The following is a 17726-nucleotide window of genomic DNA, read 5'->3' as shown; positions in this document are numbered from 1 at the left end:
AATTTTCAAATTTATTGGCACAATTTTTTTTATTTTGGCCATGCTGTGCAGCCTGCAGGATCTTAGTTCTGGGACCAGGGATAAAACTCAGGCCCTCCACAGTGAAAGCTCAGAGTCCCAACCACTGGACTCCCAAGGAATTCTGGCACAAAAAACAATTTTTTAGTGCAGAAGAAATTCAGCAAGAGGCAAAGTGATAGGCAAGAAATAGATTTATTAGTGTAGGATGTTTGTAAGAGATGCCAGCTATCAGGCAAGGAAGCTCTGCCCCAGCATAGAATTTTTTTATATCCTTTTATAAATGCTTCCAGTGACTGTAGATATCTCTTTCATTCCTTGTGCATTTTCTCTCATTTCAAAATTTTTTTTTTTTTACTAAAGTTTTACTGGCTTTAAAAGAAAAAGAAGCTGGCGGACTACAACTTGCATGCCAAATCTTGGCCCACTGACCACTTTTGTAAATAAAGTTTTGAGACAACCACACCTATTCATTTGCTTATTGTCTGTGGCTGCTTTTGAATTTACAAAGGTGGAATTGAATAGTTGCTAGAAAAACCAGTGGTCCACAGAAGCTAAAATATTTGCTTATCTCACTGTTTACAGGAAAACTTTCTTTACCCTTTGGCCAAAACATAATTTTTAAATGTTAAAAACTTAACTTTTATGCAAATACTATAGTCCAAGGTCTTGTATAATTAATTGCAGAAACCAGTACGATGTTAAAACTGCTTCTTATAGAATTCCCAAGAATTGTATATATTGTCTTTCAACCAGAGAAATGACTTTGCTCAAAATGAATTTGCTGATGGATGAAAAATTGGTTAATACCCTATAGAGAAATAAACCAATAAAGTTTTGGAGTTACCTTTCCAACCCTGACAGAAATAACTTCTTATTCTTTTACAATTCATTTGCGCTTGCTATTACTTTTCTGTAAGTTAATTTTTACAGAGAGTCTAGTCAGTAGCAATCAATGGTGTTTGCTCAGCACTGCTCTTAAAGAATACTTGACTCCAAAGATATATTATACAGTACAGGGAATAACTACAAGCAGGAGTATAACCTTTAAAAATTGTGGGACACTGTTGTACCCCTGAAACATATAATACTGTATGTCTGCTGTACTTCAGTAAACAAAAGCCCAGTAATCCTTTTTACCTATGAACCAAATTTTTTACATTTAAGTATGGTTGATTACAATGTTGTGTTAATTTCTGCTGTACAAGTGGCAAAGTGATTCTGTTTTATATATATATTTTTAAAATATTCTTTTCCTTTATGGTTTATCACTGCATAGTGAGTTTCTTGTGCTATACAGTAGGACCTTGCTGTTACCCATCCTATTATATAATAGCTTTCATATGCTAACCCCAAACTCCCACCCTAGTCCTCCTCCACTACCCTTTACCATTGGCAACAAGTCTGTTCTCTGTGTGTCTATTTCTGTTTTGTAGGTAAGTTCATTTGTGTCATATTTTAGATTCCAGGTATAAGTGATACCATGTAGTATTTGTCTCTATCTCTCTGATTTCACTTAGTATGATAATTGCTAGGTCCATCCATGTTGCTGCAATTAATGGCTGAGCAATATTTTATTGTACATATGTACTACGTCTTCTTTATCCATTAGTCTGTCAGTGGACAGTTAGATTGTTTCCATGTTTTAGCCATTGTAAATAATGCTGCTGTGAATATAGAGGTGCATGTATCTTTTTGAATTATAGTTTTGTCTGGAGCTATGCCCAGGAGTGAGATTGATGGATCATGTGGCAACTGTGTTATTAATTTTGGGGGGACCCTCCATATTGTTTTCCACAGTGGCAGTGTTGACTGTCTTTTCATCTGCCTATTGGCCATCTATGTGTCTTCTTTGGAGAAATGTCTTATTTAGTTCTGTCCATTTTTTGATTGGGTTGTTTGTTTTCTTGATGCTGTTAAGTTGTATGAGCTGTGTGTGTTTTGAAGATTAAACCGTTGTTGGTCACATTGTTTGCTAATATTTTCTCCCATTCCATAGATTACCTTTCCTTTTTGTTTGTGGTTTCCTTTGCTGTGCAAAGTTTGTAAGTTTGATTAGGTCCCATTTGTTTATTTTTGCTTTTACGTCTGTTGCCTGGAGAGATTGACCTAAGAAGACGTTGGTATGATTTATGTCAAGAAATGTTTTGGCAATGGTCTCTTTTAGGATTTTTATGGTGTCATGTTTTATATTTAAGTCTTTAAGCTATTTTGAGTTTATTTTTGTGTATCATGTGAAGGAGCATTCAGATTTCATTGATTTACGTGTAGCTTTCCAACATGCCCAACACCCTTTGTTGAAGAGACTTCTTCCTATTGCATATTCTTGGATCCTTTGTTGAAGATTAATCAACTCTAGGTTTTTGGGTTTATTTTGGGCTCTCTATTCTGTTCCATTGATCCATATGTTTGTTTCTGTGCCAGTACCAAACTATTTTAATTACTGTAGCATTGTATTTATTGTCTGAAGCCTCCCTCCTGCTTTGTTTTTTTTTACTCAGGATTGCTTTGGCAATTCTTGATCTTCTATGGTTCCCTATAAATTGTAGGTTTATTTGTTCTAGTACTGTGAAAAATGTCATGAGTAATTTAATAGGGATTGCATTTAATCTGTAGATTTCTTTTGGTAATATCATTTTAACAGTATTCTTCCATGCTTCTGGATTGACTTCAACTTAGAAATTAAAAAGGTACTAGGTAAAAGACCAAAATACATTTTTTTTTAAAGAAATACTCTTTCTTACCTCAAGCTTATTAACTTAATTTCATAATTTGTAGCAGTATTAATATGGCTTCAGGCAACTTAATTATCAGCTTTCCTAGGAATGACTGAATTAGCGATGTTAGTCATGTTGATGTGTAGTCTCCCCAGCTTTCAACCTGACTCCTAGTACATCTCATAGGTTAAGGCTTCCTTGTATGCTTGTTACTTGTTTATCCCTTATTTGCCTATGTAAAAGGACCACATTTTATGTATCTTCAGTCAACACTGAAAAATACTGCAAACATGAGTTTTTAAACTTTGCTTTGCTTTAAACTTTGCTTTGGCCCTCTGTCATTTTTAATAAAAGATCTCTTAAGATAAATTATTACATATAAGAAAAGCAAGGCACAGTAAAGTGTGTGTAATACAATACCTGTTGTAAGAAGGAGACAGAAGAGTATTTATTGGGCTGTATAAAGAGACTCTTAAAAAGCTGTACAAATTGTTAATTCGGTCTGGTTATGGAGATGGAATTGGACTTACAACCATGTAATCTTCTAATTTCTGAATCATGGGAATATTAACAATGGTTTTTGAATGTGAAGTACTGAGAACTTAGCATGGAACTGATCTTATTGTCTCACATAAAATGGGAACCTAATGCCTGGTGTGTAGTAATTTGTCTTATTCCTTAGACCAAAGATGAGCAAACTATAGCCCGAAGGGCAGTCCTCCCTTTTTTTCCTTCATTAAGTTATATTGTGACATAGCCACCCTCCTTTACATACATGTTACAATACTTGGTTTCTCTTTCCAGCTACAATGGCAGAATTAAGTAGTTGAAACAGATGCCTTATTGCCTGCAGTATTTATTATCTGATTCTTGACAGAAAAACTTTCCTGACCCTCTGCTATAGACCTTGTTTTAAAATTTTTAGTAATAGAATACTTTGTTTACAATCACATTTTTATATGAGCTTCTGTTTTGAAATGCACAGCTGTGTTTACTGCAGTGAGGTTAGGGGACGGGTTGGTTGGACCCTGCCTACTCACCTGCCTCCCTCTCTTTTTGTACCCTCCATTCTCCAGCAGCTGTTTCTTGAGGGAAATTTGAGGAACCCCCGGGGTTCTAAGGAGTACAGTTTGAAAATGACTGCCTTACAACAACTCTTTGAGGTAGTAAGTGTGATATTATTTTCTATTTTAGGTATTGAGAGACACGACTCATGGAAGTGAGTTAGTCAAGGCTTAATAAGCAGCCAGAGCTCAAAACAATTCCAGAGTGTTTTAATTGCAGAATAAATGGTTATATTTGCCTTTATATTGTATTTTATATTGTCATAATGATACATTAGTTGTTTTTACAAGGTGTTTTAGTGGTGATTTGACTTTTTTGTCTTTCATCTTCCTTGTTTCGCATAGGTTTTTGTAAGGCTAGTTTCCTTCCTTTACTGGAATTTGCCTATACTTCTGTGCTAAGTTTTGACTTCTGTAGCATGGCTGATGTAGCCATCTTGGCTCGTCATCTTTTTATGTCAGAAGTTTTAGAAATCTGTGAAAGTGTGCATAAACTAATGGAAGAGAAGCAGCTAACAGTGTATAAGAAGGGTGAAGTACAAACAGTTGCATCTACACAGGACTTACAAGAACAAAGTGGAGGTACAGCACCTCCCGTGGCTAACAACATGGGAACCACAACAACTTTATCCACTGAACTTGGGGATTGTGAGATCGTACTACTGATGAATGGAGAATTGCCAGAGCAGAATGGAGAGCTGGGACAACAACCTGGGCCCCAGGTTTCTTCACAGGCTGAAGCCACCGCGTCACCTGTGGGCTGTGTAACTGATTCCCATCCTGAAATGGAGTCTGTTGATTTAGTAACAAAAAACAACCAGACAGAACTGAAAACTTTAAACAGCAGAGAAGATAGCACAGTTTCTAGTACTCATCCTAAGCCTTCACAAGAGAATGTAATCAGTAGCTCTCCAGGAAACACTGATATGGGAAATGATACAGCAGCTGAGGATATCTGTGCTGAAGACATTTCAGAGCATAGGCAGGACCTTGACCCGTCCTCGAAAGATGAGGAAAATCTAGCTGAACCGACAGCACTGATGGACCATAGCCCCGATGATGATACTTACAGAAGCAGACTTCGGCAGCGTTCTGTTAATGAAGGGGGATATATCCGACTACACAAAGGAATGGAGAAGAAGCTGCAGAAACGGAAAGCTATTCCCAAGTCAGCAGTTCAACAGGTATGATGAAGAAAGAGTTCACCTTTGTAGTTTTAGCTTTAAGTTGAAAGCATTCTATTGATAAACTTATGGTGAAAAATATTTTGAGGGGGAGGGGAATGGGTGCAGGAAAGCAATTTAATGTTTTAAATACCAATGTTATTAATAAGGTAATGTGAATTTGAGATAGTTAAATTTGGATTGTGTTTTCTGTTCCTTAATCAGGTGGCTCAGAAATTAGTTCAAAGAGGAAAAAAGATGAAACAGCCGAAAAGGGATGCTAAAGAGAATACAGAAGAAGAAGCATCCCATAAATGTGGGGAATGTGGAATGGTTTTTCAGAGACGATATGCCCTTATAAAGCACATACTGAAACATGAAAGAGCTAGAGATTACAAGTGTCCAGTAAGTATCTGGAAAGCTAATTATAAATGGCTCTAACTTCTTTATAAATAGAATCTAGTTTACGGCTTTGTTATTATGCTACCATTTGTATTCTCCTTCTCCCTTATATTGCTGTCATAGTTATCTGCTGATTCATACATGTCATGTTCTTGTCAAAAAATGTTCAGTGACTTACCTCTGCTTCTACTGTAGAAAGATGACAGTAAAATGATCTTTCTAGAAAGTTCATAGAGAGGCAAAAAGAACAGGAGACCATAGCAACTAAATTCTGGCCTCTGATACATTAATGTAGTCTTTTTTTTTTTTGACTGTACCACATAGCACTCGAATCCTAGTTCCCCGACCAGGGATCAGACCTATGCTCCCTTCAATGGAAGTGTGGGGTCTTAACCACTGGACTGCCATGGAAGTCTCTAGATGGAGTCACTGATTCAGTAGATTTGAAAGGGCTCATTCCCAGGCTTTCAGCATGGAAAGCTAAGAATCAATCCAAATTGTATTGCAGAACTACCAGGAGGCTCAGGAATTAATGGTACTAGTGACCTTGAAAGTAGAGGTAAGGCTGATGGTTAGAAAGAGCAAGTGAATCACTACCACCATGCCTTCAGTCAAAGATCTGTCTTCTACTCTCTGAAAAAGATAAAACTACTGCTCTAGAGAACACTGTGGATAATGAGGGTGAATGTATCAGTGTGGTATACCCAACAAGGGAAAGTAGAAGCTTCTATACTGAATATTGTAAGTGCTCTTTCTCTCCTCAAGTCCTGGAATGTTAACAGCCAAACCCTTAACCTTAAAATAGAAAGATTTCTTAGAGATGAGAAATCTGAAGCGCAGTAAAAAAAAAAAGACCTAAAGATACCACTCACTAAAGCCAGGGGTTGACCGTTTTACTTCCCTACTTATACACAAGTTCCAGTCAGTTTTTAAATATCTTACTCTGAAATGTGAATAAACATCAGGTATACAGACTCACGACAAATATTTCAAGCAAAAAACAACTTTGAGGAATTCAAGACTATGCAGTTAGAAGAAAACTAAAAAAAAAAAAAAAATGCACATAAAACCCAAACCACAAGTATGATTTATATTAGAGATAAAGGAAAAGATTATGTCAGTGAAACAATAATCATGTACTATGTTTTTAAAAGGAAACTTTAAGAAAACAGAATAGTTTTTTAGGAATAAAATGTATAACATAAAAAAGTCTCTGAAAAGTTAGGAAACATAATTGACTAAATCACTCAGAAAATAAAGAAAACACAAGGTAAGAATGGGAGTGAAAGAAACTGAGGATTGGTCTAGTTGTATTCTAATGTCCAAGTAATTCTATAAACAGCATGAAGAGAAATCATTAATGCAATGAAAAAAACATTTTAGAACTTGAACATAGACGTTTCCTTGTTAAAAGGGCATGTCACATGTTCAGAATCATGGTTTTAAAATAATTCTTTACCAAATGCATTATGAAATTTCTGAATCAGGAGACAAAGACAATCTTACAAATTGGAAGAGAGAAAGGAAAAGGGTTAGAATAGCTTCAGACATTTCAGCAGCAACAGTGGAAGCTAGAAGATAAAGGCACAATATTTTTAATATTATAAAAGGAAATGATTTCTAACTTGAAGTCAATAGTCAGACTATATTTGCGATGGTACAGTAAGAACAGTTTCAAGACTTGCAAGGTCTGCAGAGTTTTACCCCCTAAATTCCCTTTCTCGGGAAGCTGTTGGTAGAGGTATTCCACCAAAATATGGAAAACATGGGGTCCAATCTGTGAAACAGTTGCCCCAGTTTGGAACACAGCATAGTGCTTTGACGGAGATATCCCACAAGGTGATGTGTTTAAACCTTCTCTCAGCCAACAATTGAGGGAATGTTTGACAACAAATTAGCACTAAATACGAAGAGAAGTTAAAGGGAAAGCAAAAGGAAAGGGAAGAAAATCATACTGTACTATATTGTCCAGCTGTAATAACATGTACATCATCCAAATAATGTAAGCACTGAAACTGATCTCACCAAAATGATGATAAAGCTGTCTTGAGCAAGTATGGTAATGAAAGGAATTGTGTATGTGTAGAGAGTGAAAGGTGTAGAGACTCACCTCCTATTATTCATATTACTCAGAATCGCAGAGATGATCATTAAGAAAGTGTCAAAAAAGTAGAAGTAGTGGACCAACAGGCCAGTTTTATTTATTTTAAAAAAAGTCTTATGGATCGTGACTGTGTATAACTTTGATTTTAAAATAAAGAGCAGAGGCTTTCAGCAGTACTTAGCAAGTACAGGATAAAGCTCAAGGACTGGACCTTCCTTGCTGTCCAGTGGCGAGACTCCACACGCCCAGTGCACGGGGCAGGTGCAACCCCTGGTGGGGGAACTAGACCTCACATGCCGCAGCTAAGACCGGAATCCTGTCTGTCACAGCGAAGATAGCGCAGCCAAATAAATGAAACATAAAAAACAAGCACAATGTAAAAATGAAAAGCAAACAAGTCCCAAGGACTATCACAGTTTTATCCTCCCACTTTTTCAAGCCCCTGTGTTGCTCCACCTAACAACTGTTAGTATTCATGTAATGATAGTGTGCTTCCTTTTGTCTGTCTTACCATTCCTTTAAGACCCAGCCTCAGTGCTGAGGCTTTTCCTTACTCTGATTACTCCCCCTTCTTAACTATTTCACCTGTTTACATATAAATCCTTTTTCTGTGGTTAGATTATAAACCCCTGCAGAGTAGAGACTGGGTCTGTCCCTTTTATCTGTATAATCTGGTACCTGGTATACTGTGAGTGTATAGAGTGTATGTGTTTATGTAATTGTAACAGACAAATGGCAAGTTGAAATATGAGTTGCATTTCACTTAACATTTGTAATGAAAATACATTGAGGCAGAACTTACTTTTTCTTTTAGTTGTGTAAGAAACAGTTTCAGTACAGTGCCTCCTTGCGAGCCCACCTTATTCGACATACCAGGAAAGATGCACCTACTTCGTCCTCTTCCAGTTCCGCATCGAATGAGGCATCAGGGTCAACGTCTGAGAAGGGCAGAACCAAACGAGAATTTATATGTTCCATATGTGGAAGGACATTGCCTAAATTATATTCTCTTCGAATACATATGTTAAAGCACACAGGTGTAAAACCACATGCATGCCAGGTAAAGTCATTATATTTATTTTGTTATTTAAAGAAGACTGGAATATAACTGACAGTAAGACTGGTTGAATCTGGAGCCACATCACTTTAGTAAAATATCCCATAAAGTCCTAACTTTTTCAGTTTGTTGCCTAGGTCAAGGATGATTCCCATTTTTGCTCTTTAATTTGTTGTCTGAAGTTGTAGTTTGAAATAAATCTGTTTAGAGTGTTAAGGAGACTTGATGGAATTCAGAGTGTTGCTGGTGAGAATAACCAACTTCTAAATCATACCTTCATGTTTGGCAGGGCCAGCCTGGCTTGGTAAGGAACCTGTGACTTAAATCTTAGCAGAAATTCTGCCTAAAGTCTGTGTCCTTCTCCAGAGCTGAAGACTAAATGTCAAAATGTGATTGCTGGTTCAGAATCCTGTGATAAGCCAGATTTGGGCTATTTGAAACAGTGAAAAATTTCTAGCAGCACCTGTAGCTTTGCATATAAGGATGACCCACTATTTTTATTGATAGTTTTGGAACCAGTAACATTTTTAATGTTTTTCTCTCTTGTTTTTTTAAGCATTGTATTATGTGAAAAAAGAATGTCAAAGAATAGAATAAACCCTTATGTACCCTTTACCCAGCTTTAGTAGTTACCAACACATGGTCATTTGTGAGTTTTTTTAACTAAAAAAATTTTATTGAAATACTGTTGATTTATAATTTTGTGTTTTAGCTATACAGCAAAGTTATTCAGCTATTTATTCATTCTTTTTTAGATTCTCTTCTATTATAGGTTATTAGAAGATACTGAGTGTAGTTCCCTGTGCTATGCAGTAGGTCCTTGTTGGTTATCTATGGTTAGTTGTGTTTTATATGTACTGTCACTCACTCCCTTCCTACCCCTTCCCTTCAGTTATTTTGAAGCCAAGTCCTAAGCATCATTGTATTCATATATTTAAAAGTTAAATGTTAATTGGACCTCTGGTCTTCAACTGTAGCCCTACTCAAGATGCGTGGTCCATGGAAGATAAGTAAAAAAAATGGAGAGTAAGCATGTAGAAACTGTCATGGCATTTTGACATTGTTTGACATCTTTATTGTGTTTAACAAAAATCCCTAATAGATTGAAGAAAGGAAAAAAAACTGGTACTTCATCAGAGTTTGAGAAGCACTGTTTTAGTTGGTATAGATGTGAATGAGTATATTGTTCTTGACTAAGCTTCCATGTCTCTTTTAATGTATATTGTTTACCAGTTTCAGAAAAGACAGTGTGAGGGTTTTTTGGTACTGTTTTAAGGTCTTCCACAGATTACATGGTTGTAAGAAAAATAGAAATATTTGTTACATACGGAATCAGGAGATAATCAACGAGCTTAAAATCTTAGGCCCTTGTTTCAACTTAAACGTTGTTATTTTGTTTATAATTTAAGGTTTTAATTTAAAATAGCATACTAGCTTCTCTATCTTCATTCTTCAGAAACAGCCCTTAACTCTTTTTCTGTTTTACTTGTTTAAATACCCATGCTGCTTTAGGTCTGTGGAAAGACTTTCATCTACAAACACGGTCTAAAATTACACCAGAGTCTCCATCAATCACAGAAGCAGTTCCAGTGTGAACTATGTGTGAAGTCATTTGTTACCAAAAGGAGTCTTCAAGAACATATGAGTATTCACACAGGTAATGAGAAATTTATATTGACATAGTTACATGTTATATACTGTTAGCTTTCCCAGTGTATTGATTATGCTATAAGACTGTATATGTGCAGTTTTTTTAATTAATGAGAGTAAAGCTTAAAAGTTGTTCTTACATCTAGTTTTAGAGCTATCTTATTTGTATAAAAGTTTTTTAAACTTTTTTTTAATTAGTGCACATGTCTGCTTCATGTCAATGTATGGCTAAATCCACCACAATATTATAAAGTAATTATCTTCCAATTAAAAAAAATTAATTTTTAAAAAAGTTAAGCAATAAGCAGATGTAGCTGTCAACAAGTATGTGGTTTATAATTTTATTAGAATTTTTAGTCCACATATACTAATTTTCACATGTTTAAAGCAGTTACGTAGAAGTGGCTGATGAAGGGTAGATAATCTGCTGTAGAACTTGTATACAACTGTACACTGTTATAATCCAGATGACCATGCAAACCTCCCAAATTCTTTGGGCAGTAGTGGCCTCACTAGTACTATACTGAGAGGAAATAGGATATTTGACATAGTTTGTTATTCTTAGAAGGTGGGTGCCAAAAGTCATAGCTTCTGTGTTCACTTGATAAAGTAGCTTCTGAAGTATGACATAAAGCATTGTTAGAAGAGCACCCGATCACTGGATTTGTGACATGCTTTTTAATTCTTATAGGAGAGTCCAAGTACCTTTGCTCAGTTTGTGGAAAGTCTTTTCATAGAGGCTCTGGGCTTAGCAAGCACCTAAAGAAACACCAACCAAAGCCTGAGGTTCGAGGCTATCATTGTACTCAGTAAGTATTTAGTATGTGAACCATTCAATTAATTTATGTTCTTACTCAGTTCATTTGAAAGTTGTTTCAAAGGAAAATATTTGAGGTGGCTGAAGTTGATTAGATATAGTTTGATACAGTATCACTTGATAATGTGTCACTTTCAAAGTTCAACTGTAATTGAACTCTGCTAAGGAAGTGGATATTGAATATTCATATGTAATTATATAAACATACACACATACATATCTGAGGTGATGGATGTGTTAATTAACAAATGGTAGGAATCCTTTCACAATGTGCATGTGTGTGTGTATACACACATACTGAATCATCATGTTTTACACATTAAATACCTTACAGTTTTGTCAGTTACACCTCAGTAAAACTGAAAAAAGAGAATAGTTGAGTCTAATAGTAAACTATTATTTTACTTAAAAAAAAATACTATTTATTTACTCTTGATTTTAATCAGTTTGCCTTTGTCTAGGTGTTCCTATTTATTTAGCAGTTTTATTTGCATTATAAATCTCATACCATATGAATCATTCATTTTAAATGCCTTAAAGAAATTCTTCAAATGTGCGACCTAGGGGTAGGGACTATAGGAATGAATGGTCCCTTGGTGCCAGGCAGAGATTCTTTATAGGCAATTCTTCTGAAGTACTGGACTTGTTGCTCATTTCTCTTTTTCTTCAGACTCCTTTCCTCTCCCTCTTCTCCCAGAACCTCCTGAGATCCCTTTTATAAAGTTCATATAACATAGCATTTATCATGTTAAAGTGTTCAGTTCAGTGGCTCTCGGTACATTCAGTGTTGTGCAAGCATCACCACTGATTCCAGAATGCCTTCAACACTCAGCCAGGCAGTTTACAATCCTGCCATGGTCTTCTCTTTCTTTTTGTGCAGAGTCAGCCATCAGTGAGAGCATGGAGCATTTTCAGCTCTTTTCTGAGCATGTGCCAGCCCTGGGCAAATAATTTGCCTGGGAATATGGGAGAGTTTTTCAAAGGTCTTATTTCCTGAAGTATCTCATTCTTCAGCCTTTCCTCCCAACTGCCATTCCTTGCCCCAGCAGCTGTGGCTAATACCTTTACCTCTAAATGTTTCCAACCAATCCCTCCTGTCTACTCTCCCCACCACTCCCAAGTCCTCAGCACTGGGGGAATTTGGCTACATAAAAGCAAGCACTTTGAGAGGTACCAGGTAGTTCAAAACAACTACAGTTCGGTTTAAGTCCCTCTAATACTGTGAACCCATAGAGAGAATGAATTCTGTGTCTACTGAGCTGAGGAGCCAGGGGATGGGGTCAGGGTGAGTTGAAATGCCACAAAGCTCTTTTACCAGGATTCAACAATTTTCTTTTTAATTAAATAATTACCTGGTTGCTGTAAACTTTTAATCAGTTTCCAGAGCACCAGTAAAATTGATTCTGACTGTTTTTGCCACTTTGTCTACTGATTTTGTGGAAGCTTGGGCTTTTGGAGTTACCAACTCTGCCCATATTTGCTGATGTCACTCTGATCAGTCTTATTTTTATTTTTTACAGATTTTTTGATGTGTACCATTTTTAAAGCCTTTTTTGAATTCGTTTCAGTATTGCTTCTGTTTTATATTTTGGTGTTTTGGCCCTGAGGCATGTGGGATCTTAGCTCCCTGACCAGGAATCAAACCCACAACCCCCTGCATTGGAAGGGGAGGTCTTAACACTGGACCGCAGGGAGTCCCCTTACTCAGTCTTATTTTAAAAGAAAAGTAGTTTATTATGCATACCTTTATAGCTGCAAATGTAAGAAAACCCAGTTTAAACTGGCTTGAATGAACTAGGAGTCTGAATGGTTTAATGTAAATTGATTTCAGATTTATTAGCACTTGATGTCTGTGAGGCTCAATGTGGATAAGACAGTGGCAATGGTTTCAGCCCCACATTCCCTCAATTCCCAAATTGTCAAGCTGCATTTCTCATGTTCCTGTAAAAGCCCTGAGGTCACTCCCATTGAATCTGGCTAAGGCATTTGGTCTTATGGTCTTATGTGGATCAATCACAGTGGCCAAGAGAATGCTGTGCTCTGATTGACCTACACCTAAGTCAGTTGCTCCATCCTTATGGGCAGGAGTAAATCCTACCCCCAGCAGATGAACAGAGTGGGAGAGGGTGAAAATGGATGTAAAAAGGGCACATCCCAAGGAGTTGAGGAGAAGCTAGAAGATAATCACCTTTATGATAACCTTTGGGAGCTTTGCAGGATTCTTTCTAAAATGTTTCTAGTACTCTGGAACTAAACGAACTTAACACACTCCAGCCTTGATGCAAGATTGCAATACTAAGATTTTGTTTTGTTTTAAATTGGGATCATCTTGTAGAGTTCTGGAAACCCAGGAATATACTGAGTTCTTGGAAACTTCTTTTAAAAGAATAAGATGATCCATCCATTTGGGTGAATGGACTTTGTTATTGCAGATGTGAGAAAAGTTTCTTTGAAGCTAGAGACCTTCGCCAGCACATGAACAAACATCTTGGTGTGAAGCCATTCCAGTGCCAATTTTGTGATAAATGCTATAGTTGGAAGAAAGACTGGTATTCCCATGTGAAATCTCATTCTGTCACTGAGCCGTACAGGTGGGTAAATCTGGGGCGAATCTGAGCTTAATTGAGATATGTATGTACTTGGATTAATTGTTAGTCCATTAGTACGGTTTTGGTGTTTAGGAAAAGGTAATTTGTGTTTTTCGTCTATTTTAGGTGTAATATATGTTTTGTTAGTCCATTAGTACGGTTTTGGTGTTTAGGAAAAGGTATTCCTAATTTGTGTTTTTCGTCTATTTTAGGTGTAATATATGTGGCAAAGAATTTTACGAAAAAGCATTGTTCAGAAGGCATGTAAAGAAAGCTACCCATGGAAAAAAAGGACGAGCAAAGCAAAACCTGGAACGGGTGTGTGAACAATGTGGAAGAAAATTCACTCAGCTGAGAGAGTATAGAAGACACATGAACAACCATGGAGGTAACTACACTTCATGGAGTTTAATAGATAGACCTTTAAATAGAATACAGACCAGTCCAGTAGTGATTCTTCCTTTTCCATGCCTCTTGTCTGTTATCTTATCTTCCTTAATGAGAGATTAATCCCATATTATGGAAAATGTGTTCAAATAATAGCAGTGATTGTGAATCTGACTACCTAATTGTTGTGTAGATAGGTAGATTCCTTTCTTAGTGAGCTTAATATTCTGTATTAATATTTTTATTCTGGAATGGATTACTTGAGCTTCTGTTTTTTTATCCTAGGATTATAGGATTGCTGGGAAGGTGTAAAGGGACTTTCACAGAAACTCAAAATTGTCTCAGAGTAACTTCTATCCATAGGAACATCTTTAGAGGTTATATCCAGAATCTGCTTTATTCTAGGGGAAACCATTTGTCCCTAACTAAAAGATGGCCATAGTCAAGATAGTAAGGTTTATGGGATACTGTACTTTAAAGCATTATTTATCAGGCAGCTGTAATAAATTTTGGTACTTGGACCTCACCACACACACACACACACACACCCCTCTCTTTTCCTTTTTTTTTTTTTCCTTTTACTAGGAGTTAAGCCATTTGAGTGCTTAACATGTGGAGTTGCTTGGGCTGATGCCCGATCTCTGAAACGCCACGTCAGAACACATACAGGTGAACGGCCTTATGTTTGTCCTGTGTGTAGTGAAGCCTACATAGATGCTAGAACACTCCGTAAACATATGACTAAATTCCACAGAGATTATGTGCCTTGCAAGATCATGCTGGAAAAAGATACCCTTCAGTTTCATAACCAGGGAACTCAAGTGGAGCATGCTGTTAGCATCTTAACAGCAGATATGCAGGAACAAGAAAACAGTGGTCCTCAAGAACTTGAAACTGTGGTAGTGACGGGAGAAACTATGGAAGCTCTTGAAGCTGTTGCAGCGACTGAAGAATGTCCGTCAGTATCTACACTCTCTGACCAAAGTATTATGCAAGTGGTTAATTATGTGTTGGCACAGCAGCAAGGACAGAAGCTCTCTGAAGTCGCAGAAGCTATTCAAACTGTTGAAGTAGAGGTGGCACATATTTCAGAAACAGAATGAATGTAGTAATAGAGATAAAAAGAAGCGACGTCTCATGTATATTGAACTCACAGAACATTTGTTTACAATACTGTATGACTATCTGCCTGGAGTTTGTATGTACAGGCTCTGGGCTATTTGGTGGTGTTTTAACATACAACGATTTGTCTAGCTAATGGTTCTGTAGAAAAGTCCATTTACTGTAAACAAATTGAAAACAAATCTATTTGGTGGCAGTGGATTATCATGGTATACTTCTTACGAATTAATGTTTAAAAAAGAACTGTACTAAATTAAAAACCGTACAGTTTTATTTGCATTTTGACTTGATTATATATACTTTGAATTTAAAAGGCTGTACTAATTGGCTTTCTCTTTTATTTTCAAAATATAGAGGTTCTGTGATTTCATTTGCCCTGTTTATGGGTTAAAAATTCTAATACAAAATATTTTAGTAGGATGCATAGGTATGTTACATTTTTTTAAATGCTTCACATCTGTGATTCTTGACTTACTATTTATTTTATCCCTTTATAAAGTCAGGTATTCTTTATTCTGTTGTAAAGCACTTAATGAGTTACATGTTGTAATCAAGTTTGCACAGTGTACTTAATCTGTATGGGGAACCCTTAAATGAATAGCTAATTTTTCAAATGCAATTCAAATGCATGAAATGCCTATTAAGCCTTACTATGCTAACCTTCAAGGCAAGTAAATTGACCATGAGCAAAGAACACTGTTAATAATCTCTGTTGATGGGAAATTTCTCCTTGATAACAAGAAAATAAATGGGGGGGTAAAAGGTTAAAACTAGGTTTGGTTGTTTGCAGCTTTTGTATCATGTTTAATTGTTCAATTTTGTTAAAAAACTGCAGTTTAGAAATAGGATAGCAATATAGATATCTACAGCAGTCCTGTGGATACCATATGATTGTCAAGTAATTTCAGAATATTGAAAATTCTTCAGTTCAACCCTCATTATAGTATACTACTTAAAGGAATTGATTATGGCCCACCAAATTGTTAAAAGTAAATTCTTTTTAAAAGTTGCCTGAAAACTTAAATTTGTGTGTTTGATTTTTAAATTCCCACCTCTGTAAGCTATCTAATTTTCTAATTTTTCAAAATAACCATGGGGAGATATCACATTTCTCTCCTGGGATACTACCACTCAAGTTATAATTGTTAAAATTAAACTTCTAAGTATTAGAATAAGCTAATATAAGGTGTAAAATTAAGATATAAGCAAATCACATGTAAATCATTCCTAAAGCACAAGAAAAGAATGTGCCTTGATGTATATATATTATTAAAATGCTTATTCCAGTTTACTTTAAGTGGCTTAAAAGAAAAATAAATGTGATGCCATGCATGTGCTATACCTGCATATGTAATATTTGCATTTGCACATTTCCCATTGTTTCGGTAGCTGTGTGGCTGACTTTGAATTTTAAGTGGATTGACATAACAGTCTACAGCTTTATAATGGCTGCTTGTTTAATCGTATGTTTCAGTTAGTGAAAATGTATTTCAATCTAAAATTTGGAATTGTCTTTATGTTCCATTGTCACCACTGTTATTAGATTTAGTTAATTGGGTAAGACCATTAATGTATGTCATAAATATGTAAATAAAAGATGTTGAATCTTGTTTAAAGCATAAGCTTTGTAGTTAAGCTTGTCACTATTTTCAGCTCATAAGTCAGTTGCTGTTATTTATCCATTTTTAAAGAGGAGGGGAATTGAACACATTAAAAATAACCACTGAGGGAACATATAATACTATTAAGACATTATTACACTTAAACATAATCTTAACAACAAAATCAAAAGTAGTACAATTAACTGCCATGTTTGGATAATTTAAGTGTGTTTAGAGAATTACATAAATTTCATGCAGAAGTAAGTATAAAGATTCCAAAAATTCAGTTTTATGTTTCCATGGAGAAACAGTTTATAATAATTCCTTTCTAAAAGCACACATTGATTTGTTGTTGTCAGATCAGGTATCTCCTGATTAAATCTGCTTGTTCTGTTTTATTAAATTTCAGTGGCTTTTTACGTAATTTCACAGTTACTTTAACTGCTGGATTTAGTCCAGACCTTCAGTGTCTTTTTATCTTTTATAATAGCTGTGGTGTAACTGTACATGATGCTTCCCACTCATAACTGAATTAGAGGATTCAACCTATAATGGCAGTTTAAACCTTTAGGAACCATGGAGGTTCCTAAACAGGGGTTTTACATTTACTGTTTGGATAAATATATCAGGCTTATTTTATAGTCTGTTATCTGAAGTTTTGAAGTGAATACTGCTGTTTATTGGATTTCTCCAGAATGTTATAAATGTTAAGAGTACAGGTTGTTGCTTAGTCGCTGAGACTCTTTGTGACCCCATGGTCTGTAGCCCCCGAGGCTCCTCTGTCCATGGGATTTCCCAGGCAAGAATACTGGAGTGGGTTGTCATTTCCTTCTCCGGGGGATCTTCCTAACTCAGAAACTGAACCCACATCTCCTGCATTGGCAGGCGGATTCTTTACCACTGAGCCATCTTGACTTTGGGCTTAATTTGCTGCCTCTTTCCAGTTTACCACCATTCAGGTAAGGCCTGCTGACTTTTATCTTTTCTAATGTATGTACTTAACACCGTAAGTTTCTTCTAAACTCAGCTTTCACAG

The 17726-nt window shown here is 36.1% G+C and overlaps 1 protein-coding gene across 4 annotated transcripts in view; it reads left to right on the top strand.

Annotated features, from left to right (window-relative positions):
• Positions 1-16711, top strand: part of ZBTB11 (zinc finger and BTB domain containing 11) — a 32231-nt gene extending 15520 nt beyond the window's left edge. For 3 of the 4 annotated variants that reach the window (XM_055567966.1, XM_055567968.1, XM_055567969.1), the window contains exons 4-11: positions 4145-4983; positions 5188-5367; positions 8283-8528; positions 10038-10182; positions 10867-10984; positions 13425-13583; positions 13793-13968; positions 14553-16711. In XM_055567966.1, coding sequence (XP_055423941.1) covers positions 4145-4983; positions 5188-5367; positions 8283-8528; positions 10038-10182; positions 10867-10984; positions 13425-13583; positions 13793-13968; positions 14553-15070 — 2381 coding nt within the window. In that variant the 3' untranslated portion in view covers positions 15071-16711. The remainder of the gene's footprint in view (positions 1-4144; positions 4984-5187; positions 5368-8282; positions 8529-10037; positions 10183-10866; positions 10985-13424; positions 13584-13792; positions 13969-14552) is intronic. The other variant, XM_055567967.1, reaches the window with a different exon arrangement.
• Positions 16712-17726: the final 1015 nt, after the last annotated feature.

This window comes from Bubalus kerabau, chromosome 2 (assembly GCF_029407905.1).
Source record: "Bubalus kerabau isolate K-KA32 ecotype Philippines breed swamp buffalo chromosome 2, PCC_UOA_SB_1v2, whole genome shotgun sequence".
Taxonomy (NCBI): Eukaryota; Metazoa; Chordata; class Mammalia; order Artiodactyla; family Bovidae; genus Bubalus; species Bubalus kerabau.
The sequence above is the reverse complement of the archived record's forward strand: the minus strand, read 5'-3'. Positions and strand labels throughout refer to the sequence as shown.